The following is a 19,256-nucleotide window of genomic DNA, read 5'->3' as shown; positions in this document are numbered from 1 at the left end:
CAATACATAGACCACGATAATCTATAATAACCAGTTCTATAATATGCATACAACGTGTGTCGTTATACTGTCGTGATCTTCATGATGAGTTGATTGTACACCGAGCTCCGCTTAACAGCTACAACCTCCGCTAGACCAACTGTCATCTTCTAGTTTGATGGGCTCAGACCTGCGTGATGGTGTAGCAGAAGTCTTGGACCATAATGCCGGTGTTGCCAATATCTATAGTGATGGTTAGACTAATATGACCCTACAAACGAGTTGATCTGACTCACTCTTCTTACTAACTCCTCAAACGCTTCCGGAACTCTTAGTTTCGTCTTTGCCGAGCACTCTGAATGTCGAATCAGCATTGAAAAAATGAGATATCGAGATATGATGTGCAGCGAACGTTGAGCGGTAACTCACCCACAAACAGAGCTCCCATGCGTTGGGCAAACGCTCTCCCTTCATCGGTGGTAACCTGTCTCGAAAATTCCTGGGCGGTTCGTCAGCTTCGCATCTTCGATGTTGATTGCTTGATGTGAGCCTGATGGATCACTCACTTTATCAACCTTGTTTCCCACTATCATCTTTACTACTCCTTCCCCACAGTACGTATCGATCTCCTTGAACCATTTCAGCAATTCGTCAAATGTTTGCCGGGATGATACGTCGTACACTATTCCATCAGCTTAGTTACAATGATACCATGACTCACCTAGTACGACACCCTGTGCACCTCTATAATAACTTGATGTCAATGTCCTGAATCGTTCTTGACCTGCCGTATCCTATATCAGCAGAAATTAGCGTCCTCGTGTACGTCATATAACAAAGTCACAGCTACTCACCCAAACAGACAGTTTGTACTTCTTGCCATCTAGCTCTATGCTCTTCACTTTGAAATCTACACCTATAGTAGCGGCGGTCTCCTCATCCGATAGAAATTCATTGTCCGTGAATCGAAGTAATAACGATGATTTGCCTAGAACGATGTAGAGGATTTAGCTCCAGGCTTGTAGGAACCGTGCGAGTGAAGCCAACCTAAGCTAGACAGACGTACCGACACTGGAGTTACCTATTAATAGTAGCTTGAGGTTCAAGCTTGTCGAGTTGATTGAACTCATTCCCACTCAGCTCATCGATACACTCTGAAGAGGTCTATCTATATGATCTAGAATTGTATATGCTTACAGCAACAGATACAGTCGCTGAAAGGCGAATGATGGTCATGATGACATCGACGACCAAAACACCGAATCACAGCGGCATCAAAAATATCCCACTTGAACTGGGTGGCAAATGGCAGTGAAACATGCATGAAACAACTGTCTTTCTATGATCACAACAAACCACGTTGTCTAGCTTCTCTCAATGCTCTTCCTCTCGGACCGGCCTCATGCATCACCTCAGTCCATACTGTCCCACTATGCGAACTCGTCATGCTCATCCTCGAGCTCGAGCGGGAATAAGGCGAATCCAAACGGCTCTTGTGGCTGATGGCAGGTTGACGCATGAGAGAGGGTTTATGGGGGTTCGATCTTGGCAGAGTTGATAGTACTGCCAGAGCATTGGCACGAACATCGGCCATCCTATACAGATGCAAATCATAGTGGTTAGCACGACCCACAGATGAACGAGATATCACAGAGGACACTACTCACCTCAGACGGTACGCAGGAGGGGTTAAACCTTTGCCGAAAGTCCTGTTGACGTGGTTCGAACAGAGCAATGCGATGACGATGTTGAAAAAGTGGAAACCTAGCACACTGAATGCTGCAGTAGCGAAATCATGCAGGTTCTTCCTTTCGAATTTGATCCATTTGGCTTTACAACCTGGTAAGGTCGTTCGAGGGTAACATCTATTCGAGTATGTCGCATCATCTATCATATCACATTATCAGTCTTCGGCTGCACAGGTCATGCGATTCACTTACGAAGAGGATTATAGTAACCGCAGCATTTCAGCGAATTCTGTATAGTCAGACGTTCGCCGTCATTCAAGAATTGACTCCATGATTGATTCAACTTCCTTTCTAGCTGTAAAGATCCTCGTTTATAGGACGTATATCCTACTAAACACATGGATAAGACTATTGGCCATAATAGCAGATTGTAAAAAGCCAGTATCGGTCTTGAATTCAGGAGTGTCCCGGTAAAGCCGATGAGACCGGTGAATATGCAGAGTAGTGAAGCAAGAGTGAGGACTAAGTTGTCAGCGTTGGTCAAACAGGTATATACGTACATATGACTATGTCCGGATCGGATACCATGGTCACATCGCTATGTGGATTGACTACTCTATCAGCTTTTTGCAATGGTCTCTGTCACTCACCTCGACCAAGTATCAATAGTGCCCATGTCAACCCAGCAACTCCATATGCAAAGACCTATATGTAAATCAGCTTTGTCCATTTGAGGCCATTCAGAACTCACAGTCATGACCGACAGCAATAGAACCCATTTGTAACCGGTCCATCTCTCTTTCCTTCCCTTCTCAGCTTCTTTGACCTGTCTTGGTGCAGGGAACTTATCTGTGAGTTTCTCACTGACATCCTTACTCGACAGATTACCTAGTATACTACCCTCTTTCCAAAATGCTGAGGGGTAAAATGGTACTGCCAACGTTGAGGTTGATGATATAGAGCTTCGGGAAGTAGCGAAGGAAGTGATAGATCTAGTTGATAGAGCAGGTGAGGAAGGGGTATTTATCGATTGCGATGGGCGGGCGAAAGGGTTTTTGAATGACTTCAAACTTGACAGAACGCTAGTTGGTCGACTATCATGTGGTGTTGCTGGACTCGAGGAATCCATAGTACTTTCTCCTGTACCCCGTGCTGTAGACGTCGATTTTGACGAGATGGTACTTGGTGGACCGCCTCTTGACCGTTTGATATCTAATGGCAATGGAGGTACAGGTCTATCTCTACTGTCCCTCGGGAACAAACTGGATTCGAAAGCACTACCCCTACTTGCTCGTTCACCATTCGAGTAAGACTTAGGATCCGTACGATGTCTTCTCAGAGCTGCTAGCGATGCCGCTGATTCCGCTGAGACACTTCTGATCTCGTCGTTTGACTGGGATCTGAACGTAGGCGGAGCATGACGAGTCGCTTGAATAGGACTGTGCGGTAAGTTACCATGGGATGGTATAAGGCGGATAGTCGGATTTGGATATTCCCTCGGATCCACCAATGGCGAAGCCCTCTGATACCTCTCTAATACATCATTGTACCCCAATCCCAGGTTCCTCCCTTCTCCATTGCCTGATACATTGATATACGGGGATAGTAACGCGGGCGAATAAGGGATGTCTAGCTGCGGTAGGGGCGAGTTCGGATTGGGAGAACGACGTCGAAGTCCAGGGTTGTCAGATGACATCTCGATGGTGTAGTGCGGTCACGATGCATGATTGAAGATCTTTCTTCGAGATTCACCGGAAACTAGAAAAAGTATGAAAACGACATCGTTGATGTTTGAAAATATGATGGACGAAATTTATCAAGATCCAGGCTGAACGCCATGCCAGCCGCTCCAGCGAAAGTGAGACAATTCTTGCCGTTGCCATTCTAGCACAAGTATGATCTATACGATCTTCGAATCAAGAGGCGTCGGATCGACGTGGTAGAGGTTTACGATGAAGCGAGGTGCGAGTATCTAACAACCAAGGTAGAGGGAGAGATGTTGTTTACACAATGATCTTATCCATCCATCATCCAGGCACGCATACAGAGATCGCTGTGACGTCGAGATGTTGCACTTTGGAATTTCTATTTTCAGTCCCCGCGTGATGTACATGTACTGTACATGTATGCCCTATGATATCATGGTATCTCTGCTTGCTGTAGTTATACCATGTCACAGGCTACATAATATATAGCAGATGCTTATCGTGAAAATGATTCTGTTCATTACCTCTACATACACTATTGATCGTACACATGATGGTAGACATTGATAACGACCAGGTCAATGATATCGAGATTGGCATCGTAGGAAGTGGGAGTATGGGTGGGGTGAGTGATCAGCTTCTGTAGGACGAAAGCCAAGCTGACCGTTTTCATATATATAGGGTATGACATTGCTTTTCTCACAACAAGGCTCAAGAATAGGATGTTACGATTATGACAAAGAAGCTGTTCAAAAGCTAATGGACGAGGCTAAGCAAGATGAGAACGTTGATGAAAAACTGGTGCATGGGTTCACATCTCTGGAGAGATTGATCAAGGCTTTCCCTAAAGGATCGGGCGATAAGCAGAAGCCCAGGATACTCGTACTGAGTATGCCTCACGGCAAACCGGTTGATGGCATCCAGAACGATTTACTCCCATTGTTGGAAAAGGGTGATATAGTCATTGATGGAGGAAATGAATGGTGGGAAGAGACGGAGAGGAGACAGGCCAAAGCGAGGGAACAGGGAGTCGAATGGGTGGGAATGGGTGTGAGTGGTGGATGTGAGTAGTTTATAAAGCACAAGTGGCAAGGTGATGACTGATATAATGCAAAGATCAATCTGCTAGACATGGACCATCGATGTCACCTGGATGCACCAAGGAAGCATGGGAGTATCTCAAGCCTTATCTCGAGAAGTGGGCAGCTAAAACACCGGAGGGAGAGCCCTGTGTAATGCATATAGGCCCAGGTGGATCAGGTCATTGTGAGTAACGCTGGTCCCCGGGCCTAATAATTAGTTGCTGATGATGATTATAGACGTCAAGATGATACATAATGGTATTGGTCAGTCATTCATCATTTCGTATTGAAAGGCCTCTAATCCTACTATATACAGAACACGCACATCTCTCTATTCTTTGTGAGGTTCGAGCACTCTTACATCAACAAATTGGTTTATCCAACGACGAGATCTCTGACTTGTTCGAGTCATGGTGGAAGTCTGGTCCACTTCGCGGGAACTTCCTCGTCGGCATAGGCTTCAGAGGACTCAGGTTTAAGGAAGGCGGTGGTATAAAACACGCCGAAGATGGTATAGTAGAGAAAATTGAGGATAAAGTCACCCAGGATGTTGATCTATCCGAAGTGAGTGATTCGGATCCGCCTCCAGCCATTCTGACACTGACATATGTCAATGATAAAGGGCACGGGCACTTGGTCAACTAAGGTAAGTGATTTATCAAACGCTTAGAAGAAGGTCTGACAATGCTATAGGAAATTGCCGAAAGACATGTAGCTGCACCTGCGATCGCAGCAGCGCATCAACTTCGTATAATATCTTCTGATAAATTCGAAAGGCTCAAGGTCGCCGATAATCTGGGTCTCCCTCAACCTTCCCAAGCTAAAGAAGCCAAGTTTGACAAAGGGGAGAAAGACAAACTGCTTGAGACTGTACAGACGGCTGTATATGGTGCGATCCTTGGGGCTTTCATTCAAGGACTGGATGTATGTCATTTCTCCTTATTGTCAGGTCGGGAGCGATACGCTGAGATTATTCTTCTAGATCATCACCAAAGCGTCTCAGGACCAAGTAAGCGTATTATCCTAAACAGTCGAAATCATACTGACGAATTTTGACCCTGGCTAGAAATGGAACATATCACTGGCGACATGTATCAAGATCTGGAGACAAGGTTGTATCATCCAGTCTGGTATGTTCACCCACCACCCGAATTTAGATCGCCACTAATAGTATTCAACAGACGCTATTGCCGAGTTCTTTCTTCCATTATTCGAAAAGTTTCCTCCATCTGAGCCAATCAACCTACTCAAGAGTATACCCGAGATAGCCAGGGAATTAGCCAAGACGTACGATGCGCAGAAAAAGCTCTACACCATCGCTATCGAAACTGATTCTGTGGCTCCTGCTCTTGGAGCATCTTTGGAATACCTCAAGGCTGTCAATTGCCGTGATCTCGATACCAACTTTATGGAGTTAGAATTGGACTGTGAGTGATTCTTTGCAGCATGACAATGGACTTCACTGACAAAGATCGATCCAGACTTCGGCCATCATAATTACGACATCAAAGGTCAGGCTGAGAAGGGACATGAGAAGGGTAAATACCATACGGAATTTGCCAAGATGCCAGGAGTGTAAGATATAAGAATGCTATGCATTTACCGTCAAACTAAATTACATTGGAGACACACTCATCAAGCAGTTTAGGAAATCCAAGAGGGAACTTGAGGAACAGCTTTCCAAGCTTCTTCCCAACCTTCAGTCTTCCCGCCTTTAGCTGGTTTACCGAATATCGCAGTGACTAACCAAGATTCACCTTGTCCTATCGTTCCTGCTAAACTAGGTAAGATACCTCTAGAGAAGATGACATTTGAGTTGGGATCGATTTGAACCAATTGACCTCGCCTCTTCCCGCTTGAGCCTTTATAAGCTACATCAACCAGTCCAACAGCACCTCCAGCAGTCACCGCCCTCGACCAGCCAACTTCCTGATCACCACCTTTACTCATCAATCCAGAGAAAGACTGGATCAAGGCTCTACCATCTTCACCTTGCCCATAATTCGTCCATCCTCCTTCGGCAGATTCTAACTTCCTACCTGAGGTGATCTTGTGTATCCTCAGGTAATAACTCGACTTTGCATCTTGAGGTGGTATCAAGAAAGTCTCAACTTCCACATCTTTCCATGGTCTCCATTTTGACCTGAGATGCACTTTATCTGTTCCTCGTCCCACAATTCGAGCATCTATGGGATTTCGTCTGACTCTCCATGTCTCACCATCTGAGTTTTCCACACCATCCGAAGCATCTCGAAGAGCTAACATCGAGTCTGGAGCGAGTTGACCCAAATCCATATCACCTGTAGGACAACAGAAACCGAATGCTGACGAATAGGAAAATTTACAGTATTTCGCTGGTCCATGTCGCATGGCGTAATGGGGCGCCTGTCCGGAAGAAAGAAGGAAGGTATGATCACCTTGTCGACACATGATATGGGAAGGATCAGGAAGCGATTTGATCAATGGGAAAGAGTCTTTGGGCCAAGGAAGTTCTTCAGAGGTCCAGAATGGGTGTGAAGAAGGTGCAGCGAGACACAAGAAGGCCTTCATACACCAATAGGGAGAGCCTGTACATACATTCAGGTTAGCACGATTTCGCATGATTCCGGTGGACGACTTGCCTGGAGCGTTATAGTTCTCTGTCATATTCATATTATCGAACCTGTAACCGATATTCAGAGTACTATCACTCCTGAATATATCTTTCGCATCATTCCAGTATCTCAGGTGCCTTAACACCAGTCCTTTGATGTGGCCCCAGGTCAATGGCGCAGGAGGCTCGATATCGGCAAGAGCCATTGAGGATGCAGTGGCGATGACAGCGAAACGATAGACCATAGATCGACCAAATGGGATAGCAGCACCTAAGATCAGTCGTCAGTCCTACTGAGTTAAAGTATGAAGCTGAGGATCAACCCACCCTCATCGGAGAAGTAGTACATAAAGTCATTGATGAAGTCACGAGCTCTCTGTCTGTATTTCTCTGCTCTTTCTGGGTCGGTTTTGGCAGCGAGCTAAAACATTGTGTCAGTACAAGTTGTACACGTCCCCTCTCTCACATACCTTAGCATATATCATTTGGGCGGGCTGAATGGCAAAACTTGAACTATAGTAGTCTAGCTGCTTCACATCTTCAGGTCCATCTCGGCTCCAACCGGCAGATGCAGATTCCTGACCCTCTGCACCATGAGGCGGAAGTTGGAATTCTTCGAGCCTCTGCAGGTCCTTTTCCATCTGCTCGGGGTTGTGGAAGTCTGACCCTACTGTGCGTAAAGCCAAATTGGCAAAGACTCTAAACCATAACCAATTTGCTGTTTCGATATCAGCACGTATGGCAGAACGCAATGAACGATCCGTATGCTCACTATCTGGCATTCGTTTGCCTATACATGACTGAAGGAAAGCACATATGTTCTTCTTGGCCTCTGGGCTTTGACTCTATAGGTTCTCCATGAGCTCATGAGCTCGTAGCAGGAATAGTTCCCATCACTCACATTGTAGAACACTTCTGGTGCCATTGCAATAGCGAAACTCAATGGACTCATCTCCACCATTCTCTGATCCTTGTCCATAGATTCGCCCCAGTACTCCTCCCCTTTAGGATTTGTACCGGAAGCAAATCCTCTGACCCATCTTTCTACGCCGTCATATTTCGCTCCTCCAGCCATCAACGAAGCTAGACCCCATAACGGACGAGCAAACGCTTCGAGAGCGACTGCCTTAACATCATAATGGGTTGCTGTACTTCCAATGTCTAGTAGAGCTCCCCCAGCAGATGTATGGGACGCCAATGGGTCCAGGACTAACCCGGAAAGGTCAGCAAGGTGCTGTACGAGCTGGCTGATAGGCTTGGGACTCACGGGCAACACAACCCCTTAGCACATCGTCTCTGGTTCTGTATGGGTTGTTCAGGAAGTTGTTTGTTCCGAGTAACATGGTGAGGTCTCTAGGTATGTTGGAGTAGGCTATAATAAGCTTGTAATGGATGTACAGCAGCTAGACAACGTCTCAGATTCACTGCATGCAAACTCATCGCATGCAAGATTCTAAATATTCTGAATGACAACCTTCCAACGATCTGACGGACCGCAGGTACCGGACCGTACCCCCAAAATAGGCACAATGTAGGTTGATGACGCTGGTCCGGCCAAAGGAGTCCGGCTCCCGGTTCATCCGGTTTTGAGCCTTTTTTTTTCTTCGTTGGTATGCACTAGACCAGAGAGATTCCGGCGGCAAGGTGAGATGGGAATGAAACAAATAAACCGATGCATGTGAAGTGAAAGCAAAAAATCGTTGATATTTTCACGTATTTGTGTATCTCCTCCCTACAACACCAGTCATTGGATCACAATCGAACGGAATGGTGTCACTAAGGTCAGATAACGACGAGACGCTCACGATACGTCCAGCAAGGACTCAGGAACCAAACTATGGTGCCACAGGACCCCTCAGCGATGATGTGGAAGAAGGGAGGCTCGCCAAGAAGTCTGAGCCCAATCCACTGGATATGGGGCAAATCATCCTTCTCAGTACAGCAAGAATCTCTGAGCCTGTGAGTAAAAGGGGCCTTTAGTAATTGACTCCTGCAGCAAGATGCTGACGTCGTATGATCATGCCATACAGCTCACTTTCGGTATCCTTTTCCCTTTCGTTCAACAAATGATAGTAGAGACTGGAGAAGTGTCAGTTGAGAACGTAGGATACAGTGTCGGATTTATTGAAGTTGCTTTCTCAATCACACAGTGTTTGTCTCGTGAGCTTGTTCTCACAGATATCCCCTAATGCTCCTTTGGCTGATCAGCGGATGCTATATCAGTGCTGTATTGGGCAAGAGCAGCAGACAAATTCGGACGAAAACCCGTTCTCATCGCATCTCTGTTCGGCGCATTATCATCAACAGCATTATTCGGCTTCTGCAAACATGTCTGGCAGATGTACGCCTGCAGGTTCCTGGCGGGTGTTTTTGGAGGAAATGCAATGGTCATCAGAACTTTATTTACGGAAAACTGTGATTCCACGAATCAAGCTACAGCGTGAGCTCCCTTCCCTTTAATCTGAACTACCGAATCTTGGTTGATCAAGTTTGTGTGCAGTTTCGCGTACTTTGCTTTTGCTGCTAACATGGGAGCGGTGCTTGGTAAGTCTAATTTATGGCTAACTCATATTGTCCGCTAGACACTGACGGGTTCAAAACAGGTCCAACTCTTGGTGGATATTTCGCGGAACCAGCAAAGCAGTGGCCCAAAGTATTTGGTCACATCCAGCTGTTTGTTCGTTTCCCATACGCTTTACCATGTATTGTCTGTGCCATCTACATATTGGTCTCTATGGTACTCTGCTCAATGTACCTGAAAGAGGTGAGTTGGCCTACCCTTATGCTCCTGATATTGCCTGAAGCTGACCGATCTATCAGACCCGTCCACAAGAATGTGATAACCCACCGTCAATCAAATCCGTCCTCACGCGAAAGATGGTTGGCATGTTGGGAATCTACGGTTGGGCGGTCACCGTGGTATTCTGTATCTACGCTTTATTCCCATTGTACCTATTTACGCCAGTCGCAATCGGTGGTCAAAGCAAGAATCCACCTCAAATCGCTTCATATGGTGCTGCGAATGGTCTATGCCAAGGTCTATGGCTGTTAATCGGATTACCAAGATTCGACAGATGGCTCGGAACGAAGAGAACATTCGTCATTGTATCTTCGATGTTCCCGATCTTCATACTGTTACCCGCCTTGGCAAATGCCTTTGCTAGATCTGATCATTGGTTATTGTCTCAATTGAGTTTGGGAGCTTTCGTAACTATAGGATCGTCCGGAAATATGACTTTCAGTGGGTGCCTTCAGATCAGTCCGGCCAAACGTGGGCTAACCAGACGCTATAGCATCTGTCCAACTCCTGCTCAACTCCTGTGCACCTCCAGCTGCTATCGCTACGGTGAACGGTATCGCGGTAGCCATCTGCGGTATTGTCAAGAGTATCTTCCCAGCTGTTATCAACAGTATCTTCGCCATATCAGTATCGAATCAGATACTCAAGGGATACCTCGCCTGGATAGTACTCGCCGCTATGGCAGCTGGAACTTTCGTATGTGCGTTGTACGCACCGGAGGCTTCGGACGATTCCAAGGATTTGGACAAGAACAAGAGAAGAGTATTGGAAGCAGAAGGAGAAGAAGTCATGGAAAGTGGTCAATTCTAGTTTGGCATAAGTATATATGGCGGATCAGAATTCTGACATCTCTGAGAGATGCATATGCATATCCTGTGATTGCATTTTATTCATTCCTTCGCGTTGGCGTAGATTTCAGACAATCTCATGTGAACATAAGCTCCAGCTGTCATAACGTCATACCTCGCTGGTCGATCTTCGGTGATACACGTGTTTGGGGGAATGAGGGGCACGTCGTGATCGCAACCGAAGAAGAACGGTATGGAGTATCGGTCCTTGGCAATTGTTGGTAAGACACGATGGCGCGTGGACACGAAAATGTCATCTTGGAGAATATGACGGTTAGTCTGCTTCTGCTTCGCCCTAGGGAAATGGATGGACATTGGAACTCACTTGTCCACCTCTGTAACTGATCACCAATATTGACGATGAAAGTGTCAGGAGTGGGAATTGCATCAATCCCTGAGACAGCCAGCCAGATTAGCATTGTCCGTGTAGGATGTTATTCACTCACATTCCCCTTTCCGATTCTGCACTTGCAGACCTGACACCTCGTCTTGCCGCAATATCGTGAAGCACTCGAAATCCGTATGGGCCTATATTCTGATCAGCTCGACCGCCCTTATAGATATTTGGAACTGTCACATACCCCGATCCCAGGCATAAGCTCGTCTACTTCTTTTCCATCCAAAGCAGGATAATACAGTAAACGCATAATTGCCGCAGGATGACGGGTCTGCGAATAAAAGCTCAGCACTGACGTATATGCTTAAAGGGCGGACGACCTGACCTTGTCCTCGAAGAACTTCTCAGGTAGATTGAGCGCAAGGGCGAAAAGTGGGAAAAGCTTGTATCCCAAAGCGAGGACTTGTCTGCTATGCAAGTCGTCAGATCAGAGCGACGCAACAGAGGGCGGTGACGATTCTTACTAGTATTCCAGATTTGCTTGCTTCTGTTGAATCCCGTCAATCAGCCTCCCAGCGTATGAATCATTGAAAACATTCCACTCACAAAGGCTTCTGCGCCTTTCCAGTCCTTCTGATCCGGCCAAAGGTTCTCTGAATGCTTCAATTCGCCTTCTTTCTCACTTCGCTCAAACGATTCTGGATGCACAAGAGGATCCAATCCTAGATTGAACGCTTCATGCCGATCGCCTTTATTGTCCCTACGATATGATTTGTCAGGCGTTATCGACGTACATTATATGATAGAGTAGACTCACGGATTGGTATTGGAACTCAACAGCCTCATGTATCCTCTGAAGTTATCAGATTTATTGATATCGACCTGTCATATTCGATCAGCATGAGATCTATCCTTGTATTATCTCTCGTACCCACAGTGCTTTTGATCTCAGAAGGTAGGTCGAAGAATGTATGGCTTTGCTTGAAGATCTCATTCACAACGCTCAGAGGAACACCATGGTTCCTGACTATTTGGCCATAGAAGTGAGTGGTACGCAAATATGAAGTCTAGCTAGAGAGTATGGTTTCTCACCGTAGAAGAAACCTGCATTCAGACACGCATCTCGGATTACTTCGGCCAGAGCTCTCCTCTTCTCCACGTCGAGGGAGTGAGCGTCCGTGAGATCACTACAGAGACCCGTTGAGAAGATCGTCACAAGGCGTCGGATAAGGCGAATCATCAACTTACATGATAGGTATAGAGTCAAAATCGGATTCAAGCAACTGTTCAGATAGTCTCGTGAGGTCGGTCATCTCCTATTCAGGTTTAGTCTAGTTCAAGAGGATCCAGTAGCAAGTAGCATCATAAGATATCAGACATTGTGTGCTGATGGATACGAGTATTGTTTGTTGCTCCCATTGTTATCCTTATCTCCCATCATTGCACCCTGCTTATCTCTGTGTATGAGATTGACAAAGTCACGTGATGACGCATTGGGTGTATGTTTGATTTTCATTTATAGCATGCATGAAAATGTCACTAATCCACGCTGTGCATCGGATTGGTCTGATGGTATCTACGATACATAGCTACCTACAAAGTCCCTCCATTATCAGTCTCGAGAGTGGAGTTACTTGGATGGCATTGGCTCAAACCGTCATTACCGCCAAGAACAAAGTTGTTACAGGTATAATGGATCTCCGGATGATCTTCCTTGCCCGGTCGAATGTCGATGTCCTCAAAGGTCCAATCATGACATGGTGTGATCTTGGAACAAGACATCCAGGCAACTCTATTAGCAAGAGCAGTCCCGGTGAAGTTTTTCAGGTGTATATCACTCCATTCGAAAAGACCTGAGTCGGCATATTGTTTTCGGTTGAATTCAAGGTATGTCAAACTGATCCGATGTCAGCCTGAATCAACCACCTCCGCACATAGGATGGATCGCTCACTCAGACTGGACTACCAACGGATGCCATATATCCTCCATATACACATCTCTGACAGTGATATTTCTAGCATAGCCATAACCACCTCCACCGCCATTAGGGGGAACCCCGATAGAGTATCTATACGTGGCCTTTTAGCTGAGATTGCGAAAAAGGACAAGACACCACCTACCCTAACCACGATTTGAAGTAGACGCCTTGGTATCCGGGACATTGATTTGAGGGATATAGATTGATATCCTCGAGAAGAACGTCCTCAATAATATCCTTGACTCCAGCATATTGAGCAATAGAGCCAAAGGCTATACCCGTACCACCAAAACAAGAGACATTCCGAGCGGTGATGAGAGTACTATTAGGCTTGAAGGCGAGACAATCGTCACCGCCTTGATACACAAAGTTCTCATAGGTGACATTATGACTTTGATAAGTATCGGAACCATCGGTATTTTGTAGCCAGTTCTTCTCGTCTGAGGAGGATTCAGGGTTGAAACTCGTGGCGTTGACGTAGAAGTCCTTGAAGTAGACATTCTCAGAACCCCAAACTAAAGAAGCCCAGAACTGAGGCTGGATGATACTGAAGTTCTTGACGAGTACGTTCTTGGAATCCTTGATGGTGAGGGACATTGGTCTGAGGACGAAGCGAATTCAAATCAATGTGTGATTAGCAGATTGAGGAACTTTCACTTACCGACCATATTTGTTACCGAAATCTTTGGCATAATTATACCAATATTGACCGTTACCGTCTATCCCACCTTTGTCATTTCCATCAAGGACGTAGTCATGACCTCGAATGATAAATGCGAGAGACTGCTTTTGGAATGGGAAATCGAAGTGATTTTCGAGCCAATAAGGTATATCTGAGGTGAATGAGAGCCAACCGTGGAGATCCAAAACAGCATTTTCAAGTTCAAGCTCAAGAGGTTTACCAATGGTGCTGCCGGCAATTGATCAGCGGTGCTTGCCATTGAGAACATGCAAGCACTCACTAATTGGCATCAGGTAATCGGATTATACCGCCTTTCCCGCATTTTTCAACGGCAGCAACAAGGTTGTCCGAATCGTCCTTCTCATCACCTAATGCCTTGAGAGTACATAATGGCCTTTTAGACTGTGTTTCAGGATCGAGATATCCTCCTTGATACTCGAGCACCGATGGAGGACTGTGTATGATGGCGTCCAGATCAGAGACCAGCTCACTGGCAGAAGGTATAGTGAGATCGATTATCCCAGCCAAAGCTGTAGAAAGTATAGACGCAGCAACCAAAGATTTCGCCCACATACTGAGAATGTCTGCAAGGACTTTACGGACATGTGCTAGAATTGTATCATGCTGTCATTGTCGTATATAAACTATTCGTTCGAGAACGTCATCCATGAAGACCTCCATCAATTCCATCCGGTACCGGTATATCTCGATAACGAGAAGGTAGGGATCGGTCGGTCCGGCGCCGGGTATTTGTGGTCTTCCTGTTTGGATATTTTTGGTCATGACCGACCGCGTTGGGGTTTATCATGACATCTTATTCTACTTTTTAGATATCCCGGAGCTCTCTGATCGCATCTATATTTTTCAACAGCAGCATAATCGACCATCAACCCAATCATCCACAGGCAGCATCATGGTAATGCGAACGGCGCTCACAGCAGGATGGGCTGCTCTGCACACGGCACAATATGGGTTCGCTATCAGTAGTCTCAACGGTGTACAAGGCCCTCTTACATGTGGCGGTGCGGGCGGGATCACACCTCATCTAGTCGATTCGAAAGGTCTGAGGGACTGCATACAGATGAGTGTAAGTGATAGCATGTCTCCATTGAAAGCTTGTTGATGTCAAATCCATAGCCTGGAGCTTTCGGTCTCGTGACCTCTATCTTCACTCTGGGTGGTTTACTAGGATCTCTCGCTGCGACAAATATCAATCATCACTTGGGTCGGATCGGAACACTTCGTCTATCGGCATTACACATCTTGGTAGGGTCTCTGATAGTGGGATTAGCCAATTCAATGGGAGTTATGATTGCTGGCCGGTAAGTATTTCCACATACTACGAAGAGTCGATAGCTTATGGAATCTGCAGGGTTATCATCGGTATTGGATGCGGCTTGGCTACCGTCACCGTACCCCTGGTTCTCTCGGAAGTCGCTCCACCATCCATCAAGAGAGCTTTGGGAATAATGAACCAGAGTTTCATCGTACTTGGAATGTTGACCGCTCAAAGTCTTTCCTTCCCCTTCGCCAAACCATTCACTTGGAGATATGTTCTCACGGTATCTTTCGGATTGGCGATAATACAGCTATTAGGTAGTCTGCTTGTCCGTGAGCCTACCAAAGGCCAGGACACTGGGAGAGATGAAGAGAGTGATGAGGAGACTAGCTTGTTGCCTTCAGACAGTGAGAAGCCGTTGACAATCAAAGATTTGGTGCTGTCAAAGGACCCTTTGGTCACCCGAGGATGTGAGTCAAAATGTTTATGTGGCCGTTACAATAATTGATTTCCTGCTCTTAGTAATGGTCGTTCTCGTTACTCAGCTATCCCAGCAATTTTGTGGAGTCTCACCAGGTAAGTTCTCCATACGCCATCTAAAGTCTATGTAAGCGTTTACGAATTCTCCCTTCCGCAGTCATGTACTTTTCCACTCGAATTCTCACACCGGTGTTCCAATCGAATTCCCGACTTATCGCTCTTTTCATCATCCTCACCAAAGTACCTATCACCATACTCCCGGCGTTCCTCATCGAGGTTAGTTTCTCATGACAAATGACCTTCTCTTAAGCTAATGCTTCTCGTTCCTTTGTAGCGCCTCGGTACACGTCGTCTTCTCCTTATTCCGACCGTATTCATGTCCATCGCGGCTGTGCTCCTAGCCTTCGGAATCAATTACGATGCTCAAGCTCTATCTGTCATTGGAGTCTTCTCCTTCGTGATAGCCTTCTCAGTTGGTCTTGGTCCCGTCACATGGGTTGTATTGCCCGAAGTGATGCCTAAACATGCTGTCACAGCCGCAGGAAGTATCGGTTTGGCCCTGAACTGGACACTCAATTTCTGCATGGGAGCGGTGTTCTTACCTTTGCAAAGATGGATGAGTGGAGGAAGGGACGACGGAGAAGGAAATGTCTTTTTCGTGCTCGCTGTGACATGTTTGGGTGCTGTTCTCGCTATGAGAGTAGCTTTCAAAGCTCAAGAACGAGTTGCCATATAACCTTCTTACATACAGTACTACTTAACATGCATTCCACTCACTTCAGTCAGTCAAAGATTCAGTAGAGCTAGTCGGGCAAATGAGCAGGATCGATGCCGGAGACTCTGCCAGCAGCACCTTGATCCAAACCATCCAACTCTCTCATATCTTGTTCGTCCAGCTCGAAGTCGTAAAGGTCTTTGTTGAAATCGATCCTCGCAGGAGATGAGGCTTTGGGGATGGGGACGAAGCTGGGACTGCGTGTCAGCCACACACCGATGAAATCCCATTCGTAATAAGCTCACCCTTTCTGCAGACTCCATCTCAGTAGGACATGGGCTACACCTTTGTCATGCTTCTCAGCTATCTTGACGATGACAGGATCCTCGAACTTATCCTTTCTAATCCTCACTAAGGGACAGAAGGCCTGAAGCACGATTCCTTTTGACTTGCAATAGTCCACCACCTCACGCTGTTGGCACCAAGGGTGTAGCTCAATCTGGTTGACAGCGGGTAAAGGCTCTGGAAGAGCCTCGAGATGTTTAATGTTGCTAAAGGCCATGTAAGCAAAATATCAATGAGATCTCGGAGACTTGACAAGACTTACAAATTCGATACACCTATATCCCTTACCCAGCCCTCCTTCTGTGCCATGGCGAGTCCCTTCCAGTGATTCACTCTGCCTTCCGGATCAGGTCTGGGATGGTGAATGATCATCAAATCGAGATATTCCTTTTCAAATCTACTTCTATCGAGCCTTGCTACTGATTTGCGGGCTTCATCTCTGACTTGCTTCGGGGTAGGTCTGAAATCTGACCCTTCTACGGGTGGCTGCCATTTGGTGCAGATGAAAAGCTTTTCTCGTGGAATGCCGGATTGAGCGATACCTTGCCCCACCTCTATACGAAAAATTAGCGGACGCTCAATTGGAAACGACGAACAGATACTCACCTTCTTCGTTCCCATACATTTGTGCAGTATCGACTGGACTTCTGTTCTTCAGCATGGGACTGAAAGTTGATTCAAGCACAAAGACACTCACCCATAAGATAACCCGTCTTCATCGCATAAGCTACAGCTTCTACCCCTACCTCATCCTTCAATCCACCCGACCCGAAACCCAATCTGGGCATCTCACGCCCCGTGTGAAACTTCACAGTACTCTCAAGAGTAAGTTTGGAGGACATAGTTATCGCTATGGCTACTGAGGAGAAGGAGGAACTGTTGATCTACTGGGTAGTCACTTCATGTCTATACCTTATATAGACTTGAAGCACATGATGAGCCTCCACACCTGCCGGTCTACGGAACCGAGATGCCGTGATTTACTGCTGCCATCAATAGCCTGATGCCATGCAGTGTGTATTTAGGTGGATGCAAGGACGACCTCTCAAATGGCATGAAAGGCCTCCTCAATAGCTCAAGACGATTGAAAGCTCGCGAAACTAGACGAAATAATAAGTGAGAGAGATAAAGAATACTCCCGGTTATCTCGACTTGAGGTGTTGTTTGACATCGTTAAGGGAGGTCAATCGCCGGCTCCCTATTATCTAAAAGAGTGATTCATAAGCATGCATTCGTAGTCGATTTTTGCTCAAGCAACACTGACAAAGCGATCGTTGTTCGGTGTATATATATAGGTGCACAACACCTGCTCCATTTTTGTACAGATCTAATAATGCCTTTCACACCTGTCCAAACATTCTTAGGTGGATTGTTACTTCATTTCTCGACCTCGTCGTTACTCGAAGATACGGGGCGCGTCTTTGGGATATCAGGTATCCTCAATGGAGCGATCTTCGGTACTCGCGAGCCATGGCAATGGGCTACTATAGGTGGACTACTTGCCGGTCCCCTCATAGGCCTCGCCACGGGATTACAAACGTATTACCCAGGAAATGGACTTGAGACTATCGCTCATATGGGGTCTGGCAGATTAGCACTTGCAGGAGCTTTGGTTGGTTTTGGTAGTCGAGTGAGTGTTTTCGATTACACATTCTTTGTACTTTCACTGATCTATGGATAAATCAGCTCGGATCAGGCTGCACTAGTGGACACATGTTGTGCGGGGTCTCAAGACTTTCACCTCGCTCAATCGTTGCCACGGCTACCTTTTTCACCACGGCTGTTCTCACTGCAAAGTTGCTTCCCCTAAATGCAAGCCCGTCGTCGGTCGTCCCAGCCTATACCCTTCAAGCGCCACCAACTCCAACGATGTTTATCCTTGCAAGCGTGCTCATTGGATTCAAAATCGCTTATTCAGCACTTCGGCGATACCTACTCGCGTCTTCAAGTACAACTTTACGGCTGGCTCCCTTTTTCCTCCTTGGGACAGGGTTCTCGCTCGGCCTCTCGATTTCAGGGATGACCGATCCTTCAAAAGTGTCTGGATTCCTGCAACTGTTCAACCCCAGACGATTTGATCCTTCCCTTGGCGTGATCATGCTTAGTGGTGTTTCACCCAATGCTATACACTATGCACGGATCAAATACACCGCGAAAGCCAACTTCCCTTGGGAAAGCTGGCACGTTCCAACACGAAAGGATATAGACTGGAGATTACTCTTCGGCTCGGCAATATTTGGAATAGGCTGGGGTCTGCAAGGTTTGTGTCCCGGTCCAGCAATTGTGTCTCTTGGAGAAGTGTTGGTACGAAGTGTCATACCAGGTCATAATGTACCTATAGAGGCTTTAACCAAAGTTATCACATTCGTAGGTGCGATGGTGGTATCGATGGGCGTCGTCTCCTGGGTATGACGAGAGTGTATGTATGTTATGTGTGAGATCGGGTTAGTGCTGAACCAGATCTGACGGAGAGAAGGGATAGGGAAAACAGCCAAACTCACCCAACTGAATACAGTAGTGTCGTTTGTGCCTGATCGCGTTTGATCGAGTGCTGGTGCTATTGAACGATGGCCGTCGGCGTAAGTGGTGCACTGACCCGTGTTTTTTTGATTTTATATTTCATTTCCCCATTCAAGCTTACAAAGTTGACTCATCGTTTCGGCACCGATGCATCACCATGCAGACTATATAACAGATAAACTTGCTTTCTTCCCATCCCATCGTCCAACTCATAGCATAACAT

General features: G+C 46.4%; 10 protein-coding genes across 10 annotated transcripts; 4 read left to right on the top strand and 6 right to left on the bottom strand.

The window, feature by feature from the left end:
* Nucleotides 1–111: 111 nt before the first annotated feature.
* On the bottom strand, nt 112–1,109 carry V865_007692 (uncharacterized protein; the record flags this gene model as incomplete). The annotated part of the gene is made up of 7 exons (XM_066231435.1): nt 112–222; nt 276–334; nt 409–478; nt 546–661; nt 713–773; nt 834–967; nt 1,046–1,109. 7 exons carry the CDS (start codon nt 1,107–1,109, stop codon nt 112–114), a joined length of 615 nt encoding a protein of 204 aa, XP_066087532.1.
* A 215-nt stretch (nt 1,110–1,324) lies between these two features.
* On the bottom strand, nt 1,325–3,363 carry V865_007691 (uncharacterized protein; the record flags this gene model as incomplete). Its single annotated transcript, XM_066231434.1, has 5 exons — nt 1,325–1,574; nt 1,647–1,866; nt 1,920–2,189; nt 2,318–2,372; nt 2,419–3,363. The coding sequence occupies 5 exons, from the start codon at nt 3,361–3,363 to the stop codon at nt 1,325–1,327; spliced, it is 1,740 nt and encodes a 579-aa protein (XP_066087531.1).
* Nucleotides 3,364–3,926: 563 nt separating this feature from the next.
* V865_007690 (6-phosphogluconate dehydrogenase (decarboxylating)) lies at nt 3,927–6,034 on the top strand (the record flags this gene model as incomplete). Its single annotated transcript, XM_066231433.1, has 11 exons — nt 3,927–3,998; nt 4,055–4,436; nt 4,490–4,639; nt 4,693–4,719; nt 4,772–5,019; nt 5,078–5,101; nt 5,149–5,379; nt 5,438–5,464; nt 5,522–5,585; nt 5,637–5,882; nt 5,937–6,034. 11 exons carry the CDS (start codon nt 3,927–3,929, stop codon nt 6,032–6,034), a joined length of 1,569 nt encoding a protein of 522 aa, XP_066087530.1.
* A 65-nt stretch (nt 6,035–6,099) lies between these two features.
* Nucleotides 6,100–8,391, bottom strand: V865_007689 (uncharacterized protein; the record flags this gene model as incomplete). Its single annotated transcript, XM_066231432.1, has 7 exons — nt 6,100–7,022; nt 7,077–7,319; nt 7,376–7,469; nt 7,519–7,766; nt 7,821–7,893; nt 7,950–8,257; nt 8,316–8,391. The coding sequence occupies 7 exons, from the start codon at nt 8,389–8,391 to the stop codon at nt 6,100–6,102; spliced, it is 1,965 nt and encodes a 654-aa protein (XP_066087529.1).
* A 424-nt stretch (nt 8,392–8,815) lies between these two features.
* Nucleotides 8,816–10,658, top strand: V865_007688 (uncharacterized protein; the record flags this gene model as incomplete). The annotated part of the gene is made up of 7 exons (XM_066231431.1): nt 8,816–9,007; nt 9,079–9,208; nt 9,272–9,488; nt 9,549–9,592; nt 9,652–9,812; nt 9,869–10,289; nt 10,342–10,658. The coding sequence occupies 7 exons, from the start codon at nt 8,816–8,818 to the stop codon at nt 10,656–10,658; spliced, it is 1,482 nt and encodes a 493-aa protein (XP_066087528.1).
* An 80-nt stretch (nt 10,659–10,738) lies between these two features.
* V865_007687 (uncharacterized protein) lies at nt 10,739–12,346 on the bottom strand (the record flags this gene model as incomplete). The annotated part of the gene is made up of 11 exons (XM_066231430.1): nt 10,739–10,953; nt 11,022–11,090; nt 11,143–11,224; nt 11,278–11,364; nt 11,419–11,503; nt 11,558–11,580; nt 11,640–11,793; nt 11,851–11,915; nt 11,969–12,060; nt 12,126–12,220; nt 12,282–12,346. 11 exons carry the CDS (start codon nt 12,344–12,346, stop codon nt 10,739–10,741), a joined length of 1,032 nt encoding a protein of 343 aa, XP_066087527.1.
* A 280-nt stretch (nt 12,347–12,626) lies between these two features.
* On the bottom strand, nt 12,627–14,267 carry V865_007686 (uncharacterized protein; the record flags this gene model as incomplete). Its single annotated transcript, XM_066231429.1, has 5 exons — nt 12,627–12,930; nt 12,986–13,102; nt 13,155–13,613; nt 13,674–13,922; nt 13,975–14,267. 5 exons carry the CDS (start codon nt 14,265–14,267, stop codon nt 12,627–12,629), a joined length of 1,422 nt encoding a protein of 473 aa, XP_066087526.1.
* Nucleotides 14,268–14,607: 340 nt separating this feature from the next.
* Nucleotides 14,608–16,189, top strand: V865_007685 (uncharacterized protein; the record flags this gene model as incomplete). Its single annotated transcript, XM_066231428.1, has 6 exons — nt 14,608–14,781; nt 14,832–15,016; nt 15,067–15,443; nt 15,496–15,549; nt 15,611–15,729; nt 15,788–16,189. The coding sequence occupies 6 exons, from the start codon at nt 14,608–14,610 to the stop codon at nt 16,187–16,189; spliced, it is 1,311 nt and encodes a 436-aa protein (XP_066087525.1).
* A 67-nt stretch (nt 16,190–16,256) lies between these two features.
* On the bottom strand, nt 16,257–17,355 carry V865_007684 (uncharacterized protein; the record flags this gene model as incomplete). Its single annotated transcript, XM_066231427.1, has 5 exons — nt 16,257–16,419; nt 16,474–16,719; nt 16,776–17,067; nt 17,120–17,152; nt 17,211–17,355. The coding sequence occupies 5 exons, from the start codon at nt 17,353–17,355 to the stop codon at nt 16,257–16,259; spliced, it is 879 nt and encodes a 292-aa protein (XP_066087524.1).
* Nucleotides 17,356–17,846: 491 nt separating this feature from the next.
* On the top strand, nt 17,847–18,925 carry V865_007683 (uncharacterized protein; the record flags this gene model as incomplete). Its single annotated transcript, XM_066231426.1, has 2 exons — nt 17,847–18,143; nt 18,200–18,925. The coding sequence occupies 2 exons, from the start codon at nt 17,847–17,849 to the stop codon at nt 18,923–18,925; spliced, it is 1,023 nt and encodes a 340-aa protein (XP_066087523.1).
* Between the last annotated feature and the right edge of the window lie 331 nt (nt 18,926–19,256).

The sequence above is a fragment of the Kwoniella europaea genome, chromosome 2 (assembly GCF_036810445.1).
Source record: "Kwoniella europaea PYCC6329 chromosome 2, complete sequence".
Taxonomy (NCBI): Eukaryota; Fungi; Basidiomycota; class Tremellomycetes; order Tremellales; family Cryptococcaceae; genus Kwoniella; species Kwoniella europaea.
This window is presented reverse-complemented; position numbering and strand designations above follow the sequence as displayed.